General features: G+C 46.5%; 1 protein-coding gene across 1 annotated transcript in view; it reads right to left on the minus strand.

The window, feature by feature from the left end:
- Positions 1–11,751: 11,751 nt before the first annotated feature.
- The window catches only part of LOC124003452 (protein Wnt-4a), a 90,147-nt gene continuing 77,661 nt past the window's right edge, over positions 11,752–24,237 (minus strand). Inside the window, exons 2-6 of the mRNA XM_046311721.1 lie at positions 16,123–16,204; positions 14,375–14,528; positions 14,117–14,248; positions 13,138–13,280; positions 11,752–13,040 (exon numbers count right to left, since the gene is read on the minus strand). Of these exons, the coding sequence (XP_046167677.1) occupies positions 12,570–13,040; positions 13,138–13,280; positions 14,117–14,248; positions 14,375–14,528; positions 16,123–16,204 (982 nt within the window). The 3' untranslated portion in view covers positions 11,752–12,569. The remainder of the gene's footprint in view (positions 13,041–13,137; positions 13,281–14,116; positions 14,249–14,374; positions 14,529–16,122; positions 16,205–24,237) is intronic.

The raw sequence follows: 24,237 nt of genomic DNA on the forward strand, positions 1-24,237 counted from the left end.
TGACCCTGCTGGAGAGGACCAAACAGCTCAGTTCCCAGGTTAGTCACTACATTACCCTGCTGGAGAGGACCAAACAGCTCAGTTCCCAGGTTAGTCACTAGATGACCCTGCTGGAGAGGACCAAACAGCTCAGTTCCCAGGTTAGTCACTAGATGACCCTGCTGGAGAGGACCAAACAGCTCAGTTACCAGGTTAGTCACTAGATGACCCTGCTGGAGAGGACCAAACAGCTCAGTTCCCAGGTTAGCCACTACATTACCCTGCTGGAGAGGACCAAACAGCTCAGTTCCCAGGTTAGTCACTAGATGACCCTGCTGGAGAAGACCAAACAGCTCAGTTCCCAGGTTAGCCACTACATTACCCTGCTGGAGAGGACCAAACAGCTCAGTTCCCAGGTTAGTCACTAGATGACCCTGCTGGAGAGGACCAAACAGCTCAGTTCCCAGGTTAGTCACTAGATGACCCTGCTGGAGAGGACCAAACAGCTCAGTTCCCAGGTTAGTCACTAGATGACCCTGCTGGAGAGGACCAAACAGCTCAGTTCCCAGGTTAGTCACTAGATGACCCTGCTGGAGAGGACCAAACAGCTCAGTTCCCAGGTTAGTCACTAGATGACCCTGCTGGAGAGGACCAAACAGCTCAGTTCCCAGGTTAGTCACTAGATGACCCTGCTGGAGAGGACCAAACAGCTCAGTTCCCAGGTTAGTCACTAGATGACCCTGCTGGAGAGGACCAGATGCCCAGGGTTTTCCGGCTGCCATATTAAGCCCAGCTGAAATCTGAAACCTCCCTCTTGTGATCTCAGAGCCCTCTCACTGGGCTGGGGTCCATGGTTACGGTATGCCCCAGAGAAGCCTGTCCAAATGTGAAATTGCAGGCAAGTATTCTCATCAGGCAGGCGGTGACAGGGAAGCACAGGGAAGCATTTGTCCCTGGGAACATTGTAGAAATTCTGTGGGAAAGCCAAGCCCCGCTGCCCAACACGGGAATATTTACTTGAATATTTTCACACCTCAGATGGTTCTCAGATGGAGGGGCCAGATGGAGGGGCCTGCCTGAACACTCTCACACAGTCACACAGGTACAATCTGGTGTGCTTCTACTGCGGAAGTACTGTGGGAGCCAGCCAAGCCCCAAATTGTTTATCTTGTCACAATTGCTCTGCTCCACCACACACAACACACACATGCATGCCCCCCAACCCCCCTAGTGAACACAGTTCTAGAGCTCTTAGGCCTCAATATCTCTGCCTCCACAAACACAGGAAGGAGAGTTATTACTGATACTCTACTCCTACCCCCTCGCCGCTCCCCTCCTCCCCGTCTTCTCCTCAGCTGACTGTGTACAGACAGGAGGAGCCTGCAGAAATGCCCCGGGTTCATTAACAGGAATATTATCAAGCGATCACCACTCCCACCTCTCTCCACATCATCTGGGGCATCAGGAGGCCTTATTGGAGGCAGAAGCTACCGAGTGCTGAAAGAGACACCCAAGACAGATTGAGACTGAAAGGGAGACAGATAGACATAAAGGGAGACAGATAAAGACAGAGAAAGACAGAAAGGGAGAGAGACAGAAAGGGAGACAGAGACTGAAATGGGGAAAGAGAGAGACAGAAAGGGAGACAGAGAGAGACAGAAAGGGAGACAGAGAGAGACAGAAAGGGAGACAGAGAGAGAAAGGGAGACAGAGACAGAAAGAGAGACAGAGAGAGACAGAAAGGGAGACAGAGAGAGACAGAAAGGGAGACAGATAGAGACCGAAAGGGAGACAGAGACAGAAAGAGAGACAGAGAGAGACAGAAAGGGAGACAGAGAGAGACAGAAAGGGAGACAGATAAAGACAGAGAAAGACAGAAAGGGAGAGAGACAGAAAGGGAGACAGAGACTGAAATGGGGAAAGAGAGAGACAGAAAGGGAGACAGATAGAGACAGGATGGGATAAAGATAGAGACAGGATGGGAGACAGATAGAGACAGAAAGGGAGACAGATAGAGACAGAAAGGGAGACAGAGAGGGAGAGAGACAGAAAGGGAGACAGAGATAGACAGAAAGGGAGACAGATAGAGACAGGATGGGAGACAGAGACAGAGATAGACAGAAAGGGAGAGAGACAGAAAGGGAGACAGAGACTGAAATGGGGAAAGAGAGAGACAGAAAGGGAGACAGATAGAGACAGGATGGGATAAAGATAGAGACAGGATGGGATAAAGATAGAGACAGGATGGGAGACAGATAGAGACAGAAAGGGAGACAGATAGAGACTGAAAGGGAGACAGAGAGAGACTGAAAGGGAGACAGATAGAGACAGAAAGGGAGACAGATATACACAGAAAGGGAGACCGATAGAGACAGAAAGGGAGACAGATATACACAGAAAGGGAGGCAGATAAAAACTGAAACGGAGACAAAGACAGAGAAAGACAGAAAGGGAGTCATAGAGACATAAAGAGAGGCAGAGACATAAAGGGAGACAGTGAAAGACCGAAAGGGAGACAGAGACTGAAAGGGAGACAGATAGAGACAGAAAGGGAGACAGAGACAGAGAAAGACAGAAAGGGAGATGAAGACTGAAAGGGAGACAGAGACAGAGAGAGACAGAAAGGGAGACAGGGAGAGACAGAAAGGGAGACAGAGAGAGACAGAAAGGGAGACAGACAGAGACAGAAAGGGAGACATGGAGACAGAAAGGGAGACAGAGACAGAGAAAGACAGAAAGGGACACAGAGACTGAAAGGGAGACAGATAGAGACAGAAAGGGAGACAGAGACAGAGAAAGACAGAAAGGGAGACAGAGACAGAGAAAGACAGAAAGGGAGACAGAGACTGAAAGGGAGACAGAGACAGAGAAAGACAGAAAGGGAGACAGAGAAATACAGAAAGGGAGACAGAGAGAGACTGAAAGGGAGACAGAGAGAGACTGAAAGGGAGACAGAGAGAGACAGAAAGGGAGACAGAGAGAGACAGAAAGGGAGACAGAGAGAGACAGAGAGAGACAGAAAGGGAGACAGAGAGAGACAGAAAGGGAGACAGAGAGAGACAGAAAGGGAGACAGAGAGAGACAGAAAGGGAGACAGAGAGAGAAAGGGAGACAGAGACAGAAAGAGAGACAGAGAGAGACAGAAAGAGAGACAGAGAGAGACAGAAAGGGAGACAGAAAGGGAGACAGAGAGAGACAGAAAGGGAGACAGAGAGAGACAGAAAGGGAGACAGAGAGAGACAGAAAGGGAGACAGAGAGAGAAAGGGAGACAGAGACAGAAAGAGAGACAGAGAGAGACAGAAAGGGAGACAGAGAGAGACAGAAAGGGAGACAGATAGAGACCGAAAGGGAGACAGAGACAGAAAGAGAGACAGAGAGAGACAGAAAGGGAGACAGAGAGAGACAGAAAGGGAGACAGAGAGAGACAGAAAGGGAGAAAGAGAGAGACAGAAAGGGAGACAGAGAGAGACAGAAAGGGAGACAGAGAGAGACAGAAAGGGAGACAGATAGAGACAGAAAGGGAGACAGATAGAGACAGAAAGGGAGACAGATAGAGACAGAAAGCGAGACAGATAGAGACAGATAGAGACAGAGGGAGACAGAAAGGGAGACAGAAAGGGAGACAGATAGAGACAGAAAGGGAGACAGATAGAGACAGAAAGGGAGACAGAGAGAGACAGAAAGGGAGACAGAAAGGGAGACAGAAAGGGAGACAGAGACAGAAAGGGAGACAGAGACAGAAAGGGAGACAGATAGAGACAGAAAGGGAGACAGATAGAGACAGAAAGGGAGACAGAGGGAGACAGAAAGGGAAACAGAGGGAGACAGAAAGGGAGACAGAGAGAGACAGAGAGAGACAGAAAGGGAGACAGAGAGAGACAGAAAGGGAGACAGAGACAGAAAGGGAGACAGAGAGAGACAGAAAGGGAGACAGATAGAGACAGAAAGGGAGACAGATAGAGACAGAAAGGGAGACAGATAGAGACAGAAAGGGAGACAGATAGAGACATAAAAGGGAGACAGAGAGAGACAGAAAGGGAGACAGAGAGAGACAGAAAGGGAGACAGAGAGAGACAGAAAGGGAGACAGAAAGGGAGACAGAAAGGGAGACAGACAGAAGGGATGCCATGTGGTCTGTATTTCAGCATAATCCTTGCTCTCTGGTATGCTGGCTCTCTCTGCCTTCTTACCATCTGATTGGAGCAGAATCAGAGAAGCAGTGAAACACGAGCCTCTGTGCTGTTTCTTCCCAAACCCACGGTGACTGCTCCCATGGCCAGGGGATCTGTGCCCTGATATCTGGGATGATAGATGTGCTGATCTCTGGCACATAAATTGTGTTTATAGGTGTCAGTGTTGGGGAAAAGAGCCTGGGGGAGTAATGTACCTCACACACACACACATAACACACACACACACACACATATAACACACACACATATAACACACAAACAACACACAAACACAGACATTTTCAATAGAAATGTGTGTCCTGCGGCGAGGGTGTGTATGGGTGTGGGTGGAGGGTATCAGACTGCAAGAAGGGTCATGTAATGAAGGCTTGTCTCTGGAGTTTCTGTGACGGTAACAAGGCAGAAAGTCATTGTGTAGATTAGATGTCATCTGTATGTTGAGGGACACCTATGCACACAAGTAGCTTTTTTCTCTTTTCTATACATGTAGGGTTAATGTAGCTGTTCTCTCATATGGATACCCTGTCTCCATGTGTATTTCCTACATACTGATAAGGTTAAGTCTCTATATAAGTGTCAGTTAGCATTTACTCCATACCGGTCATTTATTTCTCTTTATTTCATCTTATATTCTGTATTTGACAATGTGAACATAAACAATGAGAAGCTCTTTCTCTCTCTCTTTCTATGTGTGGGTACAGCCAGTACAGGACTCTGTAGATTGCTGTTGTCAGCCCCTGATCCTTGATCCCTGATCCCTGATCCCTGGTCCCTGATCGCTGATCCTTGATCCCTGGTTCCTGATCCCTGGTCCCTGATCACTGATCACCGGTCCATGATCCCTGGTCCTTGATCCCTGATCCTTGATCCCTGATCCCTGATCACTGATCACCGGTCCATGATCCCTGGTCCTTGATCCCTGATCCCTGATCCCTGGTCCCTGATCGCTGATACTTGATCCCTGGTTCCTGATCCTGATCCCTGATCACTGATCACCGGTCCATGATCCCTGGTCCATGATCCTTGATCCCTGATCACTGATCCCTGGTCCTTGATCCCTGCCATTCCTCCTGCCTGCCACTGGGTTATTCCACGAAATGAGTGCCTTTTGCGTCCCATTGATATTTTAAGTAAAGTTTGTGCACCAATATAGCATTTTCAAATAGTCTTATATTAAATTAAATTCCTTTTAATTTACACCACATGGGGAATCTATCAGATGTTTTATATGAATAAAGACTTGCCAAAGTCTTTGCACTCTCTGTGACTTTTAGGAATATTTGAACCCACTTATCCCCACAATTTCACTAAGTTTTGTAGCTTAGACATTTCTGAAGATTACTATTTATTTCATGTGATTAGTCTGTCCCTCATTTTGCTCATTTTAATATGGCAAAATGATTTATTTTAAATATTTTTTTCAAAAGAAACATTAAACATCTATTAGTAGAATCATAGTGTAAAAGCAGGTCAGCTGGTTCTTCTCATTGAGAAGACTGATCGGGTCGAGCATAACACGTCAACCCTGTTACCCACAGATAGGCAGGCTAGAATAACACGTCAACCCTGTTACCCATAGATAGACAGGCTAGAATAACACGTCAACCCTGTTACCCATAGATAGACAGGCTAGAATAACACGTCAACCCTGTTACCCACAGATAGACAGGCTAGAATAACACGTCAACCCTGTTACCCAATAGATAGACAGGCTAGAATAACACGTCAACCCTGTTACCCATAGATAGACAGGCTAGAATAACACGTCAACCCTGTTACCCATAGATAGACAGGCTAGAATAACATGTCAACCTTGTTACCCACAGATAGACAGGCTAGAATAACACGTCAACCCTGTTACCCATAGATAGGCAGGCTAGAATAACATGTCAACCTTGTTACCCACAGATAGACAGGCTAGAATAACACGTCAACCCTGTTACCCATAGATAGGCAGGCTAGAATAACACGTCAACCCTGTTACCCATAGATAGACAGGCTAGAATAACACGTCAACCCTGTTACCCATAGATAGACAGGCTAGAATAACACGTCAACCCTGTTACCCATAGATAGACAGGCTAGAATAACACGTCAACCCTGTTACCCATAGATAGACAGGCTAGAATAACACGTCAACCCTGTTACCCACAGATAGGCAGGCTAGAATAACACATCAACCCTGTTACCCATAGATAGACAGGCTAGAATAACACGTCAACCCTGTTACCCATAGATAGACAGGCTAGAATAACACGTCAACCCTGTTACCCACAGATAGGCAGGCTAGAATAACACATCAACCCTGTTACCCACAGATAGGCAGGCTAGAAATGTAAAAAATATTATAATGTGGGAAGCTTGCATTCAATTGCCTCTCCCTATTGCACACAACACACTTCCATTCCCCCTGTCACAAAGGGATTTATGGCAGATTTTTGGATGAAATTGTCAACCCTGTTACGGTCAACCCTGTTACGGTCAACCCTGTTACTTTATTTGGCACTTCATACGCACTTACTATAGTATTTTTTTATTTAACATCTTGAAATGGGAAAACGTATTTTATTAAGTCAAACATGACAGATTGATAAAATTGTGTGAAATATATATATTTACTAAATTACACTTCTCAAAAGGCACTGAATTGGAGGCACACCCCCATTATTAAAACAGCTGGAAGGAATCAGGACTGGGTTTGGCTTCAGGGCACAACTAGCTGGAATCAGGATATTGACAGGATATTTAAAACATTTTATGTTGGTACCCAGTCAGCTGCAATAATGGTTGTTTTAATGAGTGATATCAAGCCATCACCCACACACAAACAAACACACACAAACACACACACAGAAAGCATGAAATGAACACGCAACCCTGATATCAGAGTTGTTTTCTTACGTCGTAAAGAGACATGTCAAAAGAAATATGACAAACAAGAGTATAATCTTTGACACAGCATATATTTCATTTTAACATACATTCATACGCAGTATAGTCTTCTTCAGTGTATAAGTCTTTACAGATCTATGTTTCTATAATGAATAGCATGTTACTATAGAAAGCTTTGGCTTATGGTGGTTGTACATGGTAGCCACACATAGGTCAGTCCCTGTGCCCTGGCAGAGACTGTATGTAGTGTATGGTATGCTGTGTGGCATATGGTGCGGTGTGTGTGTTGTACGTTATGTATTTAGCGAGTGTGGTGTGTATGTGCATGTGTGTGTAGTATATGATGTGGTGTGGTATGTCATGTGGTATGGTATGTGGTGTGGTATGTGATGTGGTATGTGGTGTTGTATGTGGTATGTGATGTGGTATGTGGTGTGGTATGTGATGTGGTGTGGTATGTGGTGTTGTATGTGGTATGTGATGTGGTATGTGGTGTGGTATGTGATGTGGTATGTGGTGTGGTATGTGGTATGTGATGTGGTATGGTATGTGGTGTGGTATGTGGTGTGGTATGTGATGTGGTGTGTGGTGTGGTATGTCATGTGGTATGTGATGTGGTGTGGTATGTGGTGTGGTGTGGTATGTGATGTGGTATGTGGTATGTGGTATGTGGTGTGGTATGTGGTGTGGTATGCGGTATGGTATGCGGTGTGGTATGTGGTATGGTATGTGGTGTGGTATGTGGTGTGGTATGGTATGCGGTATGGTATGCGGTGTGGTATGTGGTGTGGTATGTGATGTGGTATGTGGTGTGGTATGTGGTGTGGTATGTGGTGTGGTATGGTATGCGGTATGGTATGCGGTGTGGTATGTGGTATGGTATGGTATGCGGTATGGTATGCGGTGTGGTATGTGGTATGTGGTGTGGTATGTGATGTGGTATGTGGTGTGGTATGTGGTGTGGTATGTGGTGTGGTATGGTATGCGGTATGGTATGCAGTGTGGTATGTGGTATGTGGTATGGTATGGTATGCGGTATGGTATGCGGTGTGGTATGTGGTATGTGGTATGGTATGTGGTGTGGTATGTGGTGTGGTATGTGGTGTGGTATGTGGTGTGGTATGTGGTGTGGTATGTGGTGTGGTATGTGGTGTGGTATGGTATGTGATGTGGTATGTGGTGTGGTATGTGGTGTGGTATGGTATGTGATGTGGTATGTGGTGTGGTGTGTGATGTGGTATGTGATGTGGTGTGTGGTGTGGTATGTGGTCTGGGGTGTGGTGTGGTATGTGGTATATGATGTGGTATGTGATGTGGTATGGTATGTGGTGTGGTATGTGGTGTGGTATGTGGTATGGTATGCGGTATGGTATGTGATGTGGTATGGTATGTGGTGTGGTATGGTATGCGGTGTGGTATGTGATGTGGTATGTGGTGTGGTATGTGGTATGGTATGTGGTGTGGTATGGTATGCGGTATGGTATGTGATGTGGTATGGTATGTGGTGTGGTATGTGGTGGGGTATGTGGTGTGGTATGTGGTATGGTATGCGGTATGGTATGTGGTGTGGTATGTGATGTGGTGTGGTATTGTATATGGTATGGTATTTGGTGTGGTATGTGATGTGGGGTGTGGTATGGTATGTGGTGTGGTATGTGATGTGGTATGGTATGTGGTGTGGTATGTGATGTGGTATGGTATGTGGTGTGGTATGTGATGTGGTATGGTATGTGGTGTGGTATGTGATGTGGTATGGTATGTGGTGTGGTATGGTATGTGGTGTGGTATGTATGTGGTGTGGTATGGTATGTGGTGTGTTATGGTATGTGGCGTGGTATGTGGTGTGGTATTGTATACGGTGTGGTGTGGAATGTGGTATGGTATGTGGTGTGGTATGGTATGTGGTGTGGTATTTAATGTGGTGTGGTGTGTGGTGTGGTATTTTGTGTGGTGTGGTGTGGTATGGTATGTGGTGTAGTGTGATATTTTATGTGTTGTGTGGTGTGGTATGGTATGTGGTGTGTTATGGTATGTGGTGTGGTATGTGGTGTGGTATGGTATGTAATGTGGTGTGGTATTGTATACGGTGTGGTGTGGAATGTGGTATGGTATGTGGTGTGGTATGGTATGTGGTGTGGTATTTAATGTGGTGTGGTGTGTGGTGTGGTATTTTGTGTGGTGTGGTATGTGGTATGGTATGTGGTGTGGTGTGATATTTTATGTGTTGTGGTGTGGTATGTGGTGTGGTGTGATATTTTATGTGTTGTGTGGTATGGTATGTGGTATTTTATGTGGTGTGGTATGTGGTGTGTTGTGTGGTGTGGTATTTTATGTGGTGTGGTATTTTATGTGGTGTGGTATTTTACGTGGTGTGGTATGTAGTGTGGTGTGTGGTGTGGTATGTGGTATGGTATATGGTGTGGTATGTGGTGTGTGGTGTGGTATGTGGTATGGTATGTGGTGTTGTGTGGTGTGGTGTGGTATGTGGTGTGGTATGTGGTGGTGGTGTGTGGTATGTGGTGTGTGGTGGTGGTGTGTGCGCTCGGAGAGAAAAGTGCTTAAGTCTTCTTGCACAGCATCCCTTCTCCACCCAGCCATGTATGTATGTGTGTGTCTGTGTGTGTCTGTGTGTGTCTCTGTCTGTCTGTCTGTCTGTCTGTCTGTCTGTCTGTCTGTCTGTCTGTCTGTCTGTCTGTCTGTCTGTCTGTCTGTCTGTCTGTCTGTCTGTCTGTCTGTCTGTCTGTCTGTCTGTCTGTCTGTCTGTCTGTCTGTCTGTCTGTCTGTCTGTCTGTCTGTCTGTCTGTCTGTCTGTCTGTCTGTCTGTCTGTATGTATGTCTGTATGTATGTATGTATGTATGTATGTATGTATGTATGTATGTATGTATGAATCTATCTGTATGTTTCTATCTGTCTGTATCTGTCTGTCTGTATGTATCTGTATATATGTATCTGTCTGTATGTATGTATCTGTATATATGTATCTGTATGTATCTGTCTGTCTGTATATATGTATCTGTCTGTCTGTCTGTATGTATCTGTATATATGTATCTGTCTGTATGTATCTGTCTGTATGTATCTGTATATATGTATCTGTCTGTATGTATCTATCTGTATATATGTATCTGTCTGTCTGTATGTATCTGTCTGTATGTATCTATGTGTATATATGTATCTGTCTGTATGTATCTGTATATATGTATCTGTCTGTATGTATCTATCTGTATATATGTATCTGTCTGTCTGTATGTATCTGTCTGTATGTATGTATCTGTCTGTATGTATCTATCTGTATATATGTATCTGTCTGTATGTATCTATCTGTATATATGTATCTGTCTGTATGTATCTATCTGTATATATGTATCCGTCTGTCTGTCTGTATCTATCTGTATGTATCTGTATATATGTATCTGTCTGTATGTATCTGTATATATGTATCTGTCTGTATGTATCTGTATGGGCAAACTTCCATCTGGTCTGACACAGACTAAGGCTGGATTCTATTGTAATTGTGGGTTATAGGCATTAAGGTTTTTTAAAGGCAATTTCCGATTGAGCAGACATATGCAGCGTTTATCATGAATGGGATCTCCACGAATGTGAACATGACATTGACAGAGTGACAGAGTACCTATAACCCGCGATCAGATTGAATTCCAGCCCATAACTGATTCTGTGTGTTCTTCTGTGAGTAATTCTGATTTTGTGACTGATTTCATGAGTGGAGCAGCATCAGGGCTAAACGGGACAAATCTCCACACAACTAAACTGCTACTCAACCCCAACACAACACGGTCATGTACACCTGGACCACAAATTACAATGTCTGTGAGTCAGCATTCCTACTCTGGGCGGTAAAGTCTGTTCTCTCAGACCGACAGGCAGGCGTGTCTCTCCCTTTACATCCAGTGAAGCAGCAGCAAGACGGAGGGAAAACTCAGTTCCCCTCTCCCCTTCCCAGGTCCAATATGTCCTACCCTCAGTTCCCCTCTCCCCTTCCCAGGTCCAATATGTCCTACACTCAGTTCCCCTCTCCCCTTCCCAGGTCCAATATGTCCTACCCTCAGTTCCCCTCTCCCCTTCCCAGGTCCAATATGTCCTACCCTCAGTTCCCCTCTCCCTTCCCAGGTCCAATATGTCCTACCCTCAGTTCCCCTCTCCCCTTCCCAGGTCCAATATGTCCTACCCTCAGTTCCCCTCTCCCCTCCCCAGGTCCAATATGTCCTACCCTCAGTTCCCCTCTCCCCTCCCCAGGTCCAATATGTCCTACCCTCAGTTCCCCTCTCCCCTTCCCAGGTCCAATATGTCCTACCCTCAGTTCCCCTCTCCCCTTCCCAGGTCCAATATGTCCTACCCTCAGTTCCCCTCTCCCCTCCACAGGTCCAATATGTCCTACCCTGTTCCCCTCTCCCTTCCCAGGTCCAATATGTCCTACCCTCAGTTCCCCTCTCCCCGCCCCAGGTCCAATATGTCCTACCCTCAGTTCCCCTCTCCCATCCCCAGGTCCAATATGTCCTACCCTCAGCTCCCCTCTCCCCTTCCCAGGTCCAATATGTCCTACCCTCAGTTCCCCTCTCCCCTCCCCAGGTCCAATATGTCCCACCCTCAGTTCCCCTCTCCCCTTCCCAGGTCCAATATGTCCTACCCTCAGTTCCCCAATCCACTCTCAACCTCACCCACCCCAAATCACTCACAATATCAAATAAGTTAAAAAACAAAACAAAGAGCAAACACATCAATTAGAATCAACTGAGAGTGTGGGAGGGGGAGGGAAAATACTATGCTGGGACTTGGGACTTGGAAAACATACACCGAGTATACCAAACACCTTCCTAATATTGAGTTTCACCCCCCCCCGCCTTAAGAAGAGCCTCATTTTGTCGGGGCTTGGATTCCACAGGGATGCTGGCCCATGTTGACTCCAATGTGCCAAGTTGGCTGGATGTCCTTTGGGTGGTGGACCATTCTTGAACCACACAGAATACTGTTGAGCGTGAAAAACCCAGCAGCGTTGCAGTTCTTGACACAAACCGGTGCGCCTGGCACCTACTACCATACCCCGTTCAAAGCACTCACAGTTTTTGTCTTGCCCCTTCACCCTCTGAATGGCACACATACACAATACACTGATTGCAGTGGATTTAAGAAGTGACATCAATAAGGAATCATAGCTTCACCTGCATTCACCTGGTCAGTCTATGCCACCTAACGTTTAGTATACTCAGTGTATATTTGCCGATTTAGATTTTACATCCTGTGCATGTGTAAGATGTTCCTTTAACATTGTATGAACCTTTCCTCTGTCTGGCTGGCTGTTCCCGTGGTCTGTTGTTAAAGGAATCAGGGTGGCTTTGAAATAGGGGGTAGAGGAAAACCACAAACACCCCCCCACCCTCCACCTTTCTCCCCACCCTCCACCTTTCTCTCTCCCTCCCCAAGTGCAGGTGAGGAGGGAGAGAGTGGGGAAATTGTTTGGGTCTCCACTGGGGGTTTCCATGGTGATCACCGGCAGGTGTGCATCTCAACCATCTTGCGGCACTGTTTGCACTTGACGTAGCAGCACCAGTGGAACTTACAGCTGCACCTGTCCACCACCTCCACCTCCTCTGTCTGGAAGCCCCGGCCGCAGCACATCAGCTCACAGCCGTCGATGGCCTTCGACGTCCGGTTACACTGCCGCCCCGCCGTACCCAGCATGCCTGGTGTGCGCGGGTCGTGGTCACAGAAGTCGGGGCTGGGCTCCAGGTAGACCAGGTCTTCGTCTGTGTGAGGTTTGAACTGGGAGTTCCGTGGCACCAGGACCTTGGTCGTGCCCACCTTGCGCTGCTCCACCTCTGTGGCGCCGTCAAACTTCTCCTTGATGACGTTGCCCACCTTGCGGAATGGAGGCATGGCCTTCCAGCAGGTCTTTACCTCACAGGAACCTGACACGCCATGACACTTACACTCCACACGCATGTGGCTCAGGATGGCCTGCAGGGAGACGGAAAGAATGCATGTTCTTATCTCCTGTTCTCTTCTTTGCTGTTGAGTTTACTAGGACATATTTGTTTGTTGTGATAGGTCATACCTTCCTCCCGGCTTCGTTGTTGTGTAGGTTCATGAGTGCTTTGCTGGGGGACTGTCCTTTACTCCTCTCCCTTACGTCAATGAAGGACTGAGAGAAGGCCACTCCGTATGCTATGTTATCACTACAGCCTGACCACTGGAACCCTGGAGGAAGGGAGAGAGACAGAGAGAGGGGGAGAGACACGGAGAGATAGGGAGAGAGACGGAGAGAGAGGGAGAGACACGGAGAGATAGGGAGTGAGACGGAGAGAGGGGAGAGACACGGAGAGAGAGGGAGTGAGACGGAGAGAGAGAGGGAGAGACACGGAGAGAGAGGGAGAGACACGGAGAGAGAGGGAGAGACACGGAGAGAGAGGGAGAGACACGGAGAGAGAGGGAGAGACACGGAGAGAGAGGGAGAGACACGGAGAGAGAGGGAGAGACACGGAGAGAGAGGGAGAGAGACAGAGAGAGAGGGAGAGAGACAGAGAGAGAGGGAGAGAGAGGGAGAGAGAGGGAGAGAGACGGAGAGAGAGGGAGAGACACGGAGAGAGAGGGAGAGACACGGAGAGAGAGGGAGAGACACGGAGAGAGAGGGAGAGACACGGAGAGAGAGGGAGAGACACACGGAGAGAGAGGGAGAGACACACGGAGAGAGAGGGAGAGACACACGGAGAGAGAGGGAGAGACACACGGAGAGAGAGGGAGAGAGACACACGGAGAGAGACACGGAGAGAGAGGGAGAGAGACACGGAGAGAGAGGGAGAGAGACAGAGGGAGAGAGACAGAGAGAGACGGAGAGAGACAGAGAGAGACGGAGAGAGACAGAGGGAGAGTGTTAGCAGTCAAACATCTGAGGTGTGTGTGTGTGTGTGTGTGTGTGTGTGTGTGTGTGTGTGTGTGTGTGTGTGTGTGTGTGTGTGTGTGTGTGTGTGTGTGTGTGTGTGTGTGTGTGTGTGTGTGTGTGTGTGTGTGTGTGTGTGTGTGTGTGTGTGTCCTACCCTCCGGACTGACTCCATGGACGGTGCGGTCGCAGCCACATTTCTCCAGCTCTCCGCTGCTACAGGCTCGGGTCACAGCAAACGCCACACTGGCTGCTGAGATGGCATACACAAAGGCTGCCTCCCGAGTGCCTGTCACAAATAAACAGGCAGACAATAAATACACAACTACATTCATCACAGATCAGGCAGCAAGTTTTTATCTTCAGATATAAAAGTATATTTATTGAAAGATAAGTTACTGATACTGAGGCGTACCCTGTGTGACGACCTTGCCGAAGACGGGCATGGTTTCCAGTGTGGAACAGTTCCATCGGCGGTTCCGGAACTGAAACTGACACTCGTCGATGGCTAGCTGAGCTCCACGCCGCACAGCATCCATCACCTCCACGCTGCGCTTACAGATCTGCACCTGGTTAGAATAACAATCATTATTACAGATCTGTATCTGGTTAGAATAACAATCATTATTACAGATCTGTATCTGGTTAGAATAATGATCATTATTACAGATCTGTATCTGGTTAGAATAATGATCATTATTACAGATCTATATCTGGTTAGAATAACAATCATTATTACAGATCTGTATCTGGTTAGAATAATGATCATAACATTACAGATCTGTATCTGGTTATAATAATGATCATTATTACAGATCTGTATCTGGTTAGAATAATGATCATAACATTACAGATCTGTATCTGGTTAGAATAACAATCATTATTACAGATCTGTATCTGGTTAGAATAATGATCATAACATTACAGATCAGTATCTGGTTAGAATAATGATCATAACATTACAGATCTGTATCTAGTTAGAATAATGATCATAACATTACAGATCTGTATCTGGTTAGAATAATGATCATTATTACAGATCTGTATCTGGTTAGAATAATGATCATAACATTACAGATCTGTATCTGGTTATAATAATGATCATAACATTACAGATCTGTATCTGGTTAGAATAATGATCATTATTACAGATCTGTATCTGGTTAGAATAATGATCATTATTACAGATCTGTATCTGGTTAGAATAATGATCATTATTACAGATCTGTATCTGGTTAGAATAATGATCATAACATTACAGATCTGTATCTGGTTATAATAATGATCATAACATTACAGATCTGTATCTGGTTAGAATAATGATCATTATTACAGATCTGTATCTGGTTAGAATAATGATCATTATTACAGATCTGTATCTGGTTAGAATAATGATCATTATTACAGATCTGTATCTGGTTAGAATAATGATCATAACATTACAGATCTGTATCTGGTTATAATAATGATCATAACATTACAGATCTGTATCTGGTTAGAATAATGATCATTATTACAGATCTGTATCTGGTTAGAATAATGATCATAACATTACAGATCTGTATCTGGTTATAATAATGATCATTATTACAGATCTGTATCTGGTTAGAATAATGATCATTATTACAGATCTGTATCTGGTTAGAATAATGATCATAACATTACAGATCTGTATCTGGTTATAATAATGATCATAACATTACAGATCTGTATCTGGTTAGAATAATGATCATTATTACAGATCTGTATCTGGTTAGAATAATGATCATTATTACAGATCTGTATCTGGTTAGAATAATGATCATAACATTACAGATCTGTATCTGGTTAGAATAATGATCATAACATTACAGATCTGTATCTGGTTAGAATAATGATCATAACATTACAGATCTGTATCTGGTTAGAATAATGATCATAACATTACAGATCTGTATCTGGTTAGAATAATGATCATAACATTACAGATCTGTATCTGGTTAGAATAATGATCATTACATTACAGATCTGCTCCTGGCTAAAGAGAATGCTAAATGACTATGACTTGTATCTTGAATTCAAAGACTTGGACATAACTTCTATAACTTATGTACCATCTTGTCATACACTGCCAACCTTACAAACCTGAAAATATGACCACAGTTTGTCATGGTAGATGTGTACCTGTCTCTGGATGAGTCCTCGCAGGCGTTCACACGTCTCCTCATCACTGATACTGCCAACCGACGACAGTTTAGCCAGGTACCTTACAGAGACACAGAGAAGGGGGGAGAATTGATATGAAATATTCCCTCCAATTACTGAGATGATATAAAAGTGTCCATAGACAGACACAGATGCCTCAGCATGAGCTATGTATAGGTTTAGTTCTACAGCCTGATAGGGAGACGATTGGCTACCCATGACGTTGTGGGAACGTTTTGGTCATCATGTTGAGAGGAGGGAAAGAGGTTTATCATCCACACCACCTCCAGGACACACAGGTCACTTCTCTCTCCTTCAGTCCCATATCTCTTTGGCTAAAAGCACCTTACAGAAATAGGCCCATTTCATACGCTCATCACAGACACACTCTTCACCAGAACTTCCCACAGAGGGGCTCTCTGAGCCTTGTCTGTGGCCCTCCCTCTCTCTCTCTTTCTCTGTCCCTCACCTTACTCTCCTCCTGCTCTCCCTCACCTTACCCTTCTTCTCCCTCTCTCTCTCTCTCTGTCAGTCTCTCTGTCCTTCTCTCCCTCCTATGTTGACAGGGTATCATTAGGTAAGGTTGATTGGGGTCTCTCCCAGGGCTGATAGTCCACACACCTCCTTCTAGCCTTCCACCCTCACCACCCTTCCTCTACAGCCCAGATAACCTCTTTCTTTCCCTCTCCCCATCTCTCTCTGTCTCTGTCTCTCCTTCTCTCCCAGTCACCTCCCCTCGTCAATGGTCAGATAACCTGGACCGTGACCACTCGACCACACCCTCCCTCCGACAGTCTTGTCTACACAGCAGGGTGACCTCACTCACTATCACACCACTGCTCCCATCCTCTCCTCAGTCTGTCTGACAACAGCAACCAATCACCTTCTATTCATGAAGTGGTACAGGATCAGTTCACAACCAACTGTCTACACCAACAGAGAAGGTGGTATATACTAAACAAATGATTGAACATGTAGAATCACATTTCTCTCTTCAGTTTTGTCATGTACCTGAGAATAATGTCTGCATCATTCTCTTCGTGTTAAAGTTAATCAGTTAAAGAATGATCTTCCCTCAATTTGTACATACCACTCTTCCTTCAATAAAAGACATTGACGTTCCTCTACAGCTATACAACAATAAGACCCTCAACCTTGAGCTGTGTGCTCTGTATGTCTGGGTCTACAGTCTCCACACATCCAGCTGCGAAACCTCCTCTGAACACTGGAGAATCATTGTCTGGCTGTACTGCAGCTAGTGAGACACAGCATCTCTCCCAACACATAAACCTGTCCCCCTCAGCATTCAATACCTTTACACACACACACACACACACACACACACACACACACACACACACACACACACACACACACACACACACACACACACACACACACACACACACACACACACACACACACACACACACACACACACACACACACACACACACACACACACAGATGAAAGTACTCATAAAGCACCAGTTGCTGTTGCTGGCATGCCACTGGCCCAGCCCTGACCCTGGAAACATTTAATAAACTTTGGATAACCCACATGAGAAAACGACAGATAAGCTCTACGAAGCTGATGTTCTGGCTGTGTATTTGTGAGACGGTGCTACATGGGAAAAGACTAGCCCAGACATTTGGGGAGTGTGTGTTAGTGTGTATGTAATACTTATCCAGAGCGCCATACAGGAACAATTTAGGTTTAGTGCCTTGCTCAAGGGCACATTGACAGATTTTTCTTCGGTTACTGGCCCACCGCACTAAACAGCTAGGCTACCTGCTAGGCTACCTGTTAGGCTACCTGCTAGGTACCTGCTAGGCTACCTGCTAGGCTACCTGTTAGGCTACCTGCTAGGCTACCTGCTAGGCTACCTGCTAGGCTACCTGCTAGGTACCTGCTAGGCTACCTGCTAGGCTACCTGCTAGGTACCTGCTAGGCTACCTGCTAGGCTACCTGCTAGGCTACCTGTTAGGCTACCTGCTAGGCTACCTGCTAGGCTACCTGACGCAGTCCTTTCCATCTTTATCTATTCATTCGGCTGTGTCGGGCAGAGTGGGGTAAATTGAGCCCTTTTTTACATTCAGCATCACTCCGTCAAGGGAAATGTATTATTTATTTGTCATTTAGCAGATGCTCTTATCCAAAGGGACTAGGGTTAAGTACCTTGCTCAAGGGCACATTGACAGATTTTTCACCTAGTCAGCTGGGGGATTCAAACCAGCGACCTTTAAGTTACTGGCCCTTACTTAACCGCTAGGCTACCTGCCGCCCTAACAAAGATATCTATATATATTTCACCTAACAAACACTTTTTACATTTTTTCAAACACATTTAACATAGGCCCTGTTGTTACCTCATAACCCAGCGATAATGCCTTGCATTACGCCTGGGAATAACAACACTTCAATTAGATCAAATTACCATTGGCTCAACTTACCCCATGGCCATTGGCCCATTACCCCAAGGCAAACATTTTGACTATATTAGCCCACCCAGCTACAAGGATGCACTTTCATGCTGGGTTTAGGACCTCATATTGAAGCTTATAGAGACCCCAACTGAGGTATATAACAATATAACAATCTTAAAATGATCTACTTGGTTTAGATACAAACATCAGGAAACCTCAAACAATAAATGAATTAGACTTTGTGAAAATCACAGAGAGACGTTTCCTAGAGCCATTCTCCTCCTACTTACAGCAGAATTCCTCTCTTTCCACTGTTTCCTCTCCCTCCCCTTCTTCCTCTCTATTTCCCTGTTTCCTCTCCCTCTCCTTCTTCCTCTCTCTTTCTACTGTTTCCTCTCCCTCCCCTTCTTCCTCTCTATTTCCCTGTTTCCTCTCCCTCCCCTTGTTCCTCTCTCTTTACACTGTTTCCTCTCCCTCCCCTTCTTCCTCTCTCTTTCCCTGTTCACTCTCCCTCCCCTTCTTTCTCTCTATTGCCCTTGTTCCTCTCTCTTTACACTGTTTCCTCTCCCTCCCCTTCTTCCTCTCTCTTTACACTGTTTCCTCTCCCTCCCCTTCTTCCTCTCTCTTTCCACTGTTTCCTCTCCCTCCCCTTCTTCCTCTCTATTTCCCTGTTTCCTCTCCCTCTCCTTCTTCCTCTCTCTTCCCACTGTTTCCTCTCCCTCCCCTTCTTCTTCTCTCTTTCCCTGTTTCCTCTCCCTCCCCTTCTTCCTCTCTCTTTCCACTGTTTCCTCTCCCTCCCCTTCTTCCTCTCTCTTTCCCTGTTTCCTCTCCCTCTCCTTCTTCCTCTCTCTTCCCACTGTTTCCTCTCCCTCCCCTTCTTCCTCTCTCTTCCCACTGTTTCCTCTCCCTCCCCTTCTTCCTCTCTCTTTCCGCTGTTTCCTGTCCCTCCCCTTCTTCTTCCTTTCTCTACCACACACTCCTCTCTCTATCTTCTTCTTCCTCTCTCTACCACACACTCCCCTCTCTATCTTCTTCTTCCATTCTCTACAACACACTCCTCTCTCTATCTTCTTCTTCCTCTCTCAACAACACACTCCTCTCTCTATCTTCTTCTTCCTCTCTCTACCACACACTCCTCTCTCTATCTTCTTCTTCCTCTCTCTACCACACACTCCTCTCTCTACCTTTTTCCTCTCTCTACCGCACACTAACCTCTATCTTCTTCTTCCTTTCTCTACCACACACTCCTCTTTCTATCTTCTTCCTCTCTCTACCACACACTCCTCTCTCTATCTTCTTCCTCTTTCTACCACACACTCCTCTCTCTATCTTCTTCCTCTCTCTACCACACACTCCTCTCTCTATCTTCTTCCTCTCTCTACCACACACTCCTCTCTCTATCTTCTTCTTCCTTTCTCTACCACACACTCCTCTCTCTATCTTCTTCTTCCTCTCTCTACCACACACTCCTCTCTCTATCTTCTTCCTCTCTCTACCACACACTCCTCTCTCTATCTTCTTCTTCCTCTCTCTACCACACACTCCTCTCTCTATCTTCTTCTTCCTCTCTCTACCACACACTCCTCTCTCTATCTTCTTCTTCCTTTCTCTACCACAGACTCCTATTTCTATATTCTTCCTCTCTCTACCACACACTCCTCTCTCTATCTTCTTCCTCTCTCTACCACACACTCCTCTCTCTTTCTTCTTCTTCCTCTCTCTACCACACCCTCCTCTCTCTATCGTCTTCTTCCTTTCTCTACCACACACTCCTCTCTCTATCTTCTTCCTCTCTCTACCACACACTCCTCTCTCTATCTTCTTCTTCCTCTCTCTACCACACACTCCTCTCTCTATCTTCTTCTTCCTCTCTCTACCACACACTCCTCTCTCTATCTTCTTCTTCCTCTCTCTACCACACACTCCTCTCTCTATCTTCTTCCTCTCTCTACCACACACTCCTCCCTCTATCTTCTTCTTCCTCTCTCTACCACACACTCCTCTCTCTATCTTCTTCTTCCTCTCTCTACCACACACTCCTCTCTCTATCTTCTTCTTCCTCTCTCTACCACACACTCCTCTCTCTATCTTCTTCTTCCTCTCTACCACACACTCCTCTCTCTATCTTCTTCCCCTCTCTACCACACATTCCTGTTTCTATCTTCTTCTTCCTTTCTCTACCACACACTCATCTCTCTATCTTCTTCCTCTCTCAACAACACACTCCTCTCTCTATCTTCTTCTTCCTCTCTCAACAACACACTCCTCTCTCTATCTTCTTCTTCCTCTCTCAACAACACACTCCTCTCTCTATTTTCTTCTTCCTCTCTCTACCACACTCCTCTCTCTATCTTCTTCTTCCTCTCTCAACAACACACTCCTCTCTCTATCTTCTTCTTCCTCTCTCAACAACACACTCCTCTCTCTATCTTCTTCTTCCTCTCTCTACCACACTCCTCTCTCTACCACACACTCCCCTCTCTATCTTCTTCCTTTCTCTACCACACACTCCTATTTCTATCTTCTTCCTCTCTCTACCACACACTCCTCTCTCTATCTTCTTCCTCTCACTACCACACACTCCTCTCTCTATCTTCTTCTTCCTTTCTCTACCACACACTCCTCTCTCTATCTTCTTCTTCCTCTCTCTACCACACACTCCTTTCTCCATCTTCTTCTTCCTCTCTCTACCACACACTCCTCTCTCTATCGTCTTCCTCTCTCTACCTCCACACATTTCTTTCCACCCCTTTCCCTTACTTTATATTTAATGTCGTTTAAATTCCCTATATGTCTTGCTCTCAGTACTCGGCAAACTCTCTCTCTCTCTAGGAGGAAAAGTCAATGGGTTCGTGGGAGTATTCACCTGGAGTGTGGTGTGTTCGCCAGCTACTGTGTGTTTGTGTTGCATTAGGCATCGCAGTCCTCACAACACCGCTGCTTCCAACAGGCTTAGCCCTGCACAACTTAGCACGCAACCACTCCACTACAGCTCTACCACTACTGTTTGAGAGACAGAGACAGAGACAGACAGCAACCACTCCACTACAGCCCTACCACTACTGTTTGAGAGACAGAGACAGAGACAGACAGCAACCACTCAACTACAGCTCTACCACTACTGTTTGAGAGACAGAGACAGAGACAGACAGCAACCACTCCACTACAGCTCTACCACTACTGTTTGAGAGACAGAGACAGAGACAGACAGCAACCATTCCACTACAGCCCTACCACTACTGTTTGAGAGACAGAGACAGAGACTGACAGCAACCACTCCACTACAGCTCTACCACTACTGTTTGAGAGACAGAGACAGAGACAGACAGCAACCACTCCACTACAGCCCTACCACTACTGTTTGAGAGACAGACAGACCCTACCACTGTTTGAGAGACAGAGACAGAGACAGACAGCAACCACTCCATTACAGCCCTACCACTACTGTCTGAGAGACAGAGACAGACAGCAACCACTCCACTACAGCTCTACCACTACTGTTTGAGAGACAGAGACAGAGACAGACAGCAACCACTCCACTACAGCCCTACCACTACTGTCTGAGAGACAGAGACAGACAGCAACCACTCCACTACAGCTCTACCACTACTGTCTGAGAGACAGAGACAGACCACTACTGTCTGAGAGACAGAGACAGACAACCACCACTCCACTACAGCTCTACCACTACTGTCTGAGAGACAGAGACAGACAGACAGCAACCACTCCACTACAGCCCTACCACTACTGTCTGAGAGACAGAGACAGACAGCAACCACTCCACTACAGCTCTACCACTACTGTTTGAGAGACAGAGACAGAGACAGACAGCAACCACTCCACTACAGCCCTACCACTACTGTCTGAGAGACAGAGACAGACAGCAACCACTCCACTACAGCTCTACCACTACTGTCTCAGAGACAGAGACAGAGACAGACAGCAACCACTCCACTACAGCCCTACCACTACTGTCTGAGAGACAGAGACAGACAGCAACCACTCCACTACAGCCCTACCACTACTGTCTGAGAGACAGAGACAGACAGCAACCACTCCACTACAGCCCTACCACTACTGTCTGAGAGACAGAGACAGACAGACAGCAACCACTCCACTACAGCCCTACCACTACTGTCTGAGAGACAGAGACAGACAGCAACCACTCCACTACAGCCCTACCACTACTGTCTGAGAGACAGAGACAGAGACAGACAGCAACCACTCCACTACAGCCCTACCACTACTGTCTGAGAGACAGAGACAGACAGACAAACCACTCCACTACAGCCCTACCACTACTGTCTGAGAGACAGAGACAGACAGCAACCACTCCACTACAGCCCTACCACTACTGTCTGAGAGACAGAGACAGACAGCAACCACTCCACTACAGCCCTACCACTACTGTCTGAGAGACAGAGACAGACAGCAACCACTCCACTACAGCCCTACCACTACTGTCTGAGAGACAGAGACAGACAGCAACCACTCCACTACAGCCCTACCACTACTCTCTGAGAGACAGAGACAGACAGACAGCAACCACTCCACTACAGCCCTACCACTACTGTCTGAGAGACAGAGACAGACAGCAACCACTCCACTACAGCCCTACCACTACTGTCTGAGAGACAGAGACAGACAGCAACCACTCCACTACAGCCCTACCACTACTGTCTGAGAGACAGAGACAGACAGCAACCACTCCACTACAGCCCTACCACTACTGTCTGAGAGACAGAGACAGACAGCAACCACTCCACTACAGCCCTACCACTACTGTCTGAGAGACAGAGACAGAGACAGACAGCAACCACTCCACTACAGCCCTACCACTACTGTCTGAGAGACAGAGACAGACAGCAACCACTCCACTACAGCCCTACCACTACTGTCTGAGAGACAGAGACAGAGACAGACAGCAACCACTCCACTACAGCCCTACCACTACTGTCTGAGAGACAGAGACAGACAGACAACCACTCCACTACAGCCCTACCACTACTGTCTGAGAGACAGAGACAGACAGCAACCACTCCACTACAGCCCTACCACTACTGTCTGAGAGACAGAGACAGACAGCAACCACTCCACTACAGCCCTACCACTACTGTCTGAGAGACAGAGACAGACAGCAACCACTCCACTACAGCCCTACCACTACTGTCTGAGACAGACAGAGACAGACAGACAACCACTCCACTACAGCCCTACCACTACTGTCTGAGAGACAGAGACAGACAGCAACCACTCCACTACAGCCCTACCACTACTGTCTGAGAGACAGAGACAGACAGCAACCACTCCACTACAGCCCTACCACTACTGTCTGAGAGACAGAGACAGAGAGACAGAACCACAGACAGCCCTACCACCACTCTGACTACAGCCCTACCACTACTGTCTGAGAGACAGAGACAGACAGCAACCACTCCACTACAGCCCTACCACTACTGTCTGAGAGACAGAGACAGAGACAGACAGCAACCACTCCACTACAGCCCTACCACTACTGTCTGAGAGACAGAGACAGACAGCAACCACTCCACTACAGCCCTACCACTACTGTCTGAGAGACAGAGACAGACAGCAACCACTCCACTACAGCCCTACCACTACTGTCTGAGAGACAGAGACAGACAGCAACCACTCCACTACAGCCCT

Source organism: Oncorhynchus gorbuscha, linkage group LG18 (genome assembly GCF_021184085.1).
Source record: "Oncorhynchus gorbuscha isolate QuinsamMale2020 ecotype Even-year linkage group LG18, OgorEven_v1.0, whole genome shotgun sequence".
Lineage (NCBI taxonomy): Eukaryota > Metazoa > Chordata > Actinopteri > Salmoniformes > Salmonidae > Oncorhynchus > Oncorhynchus gorbuscha.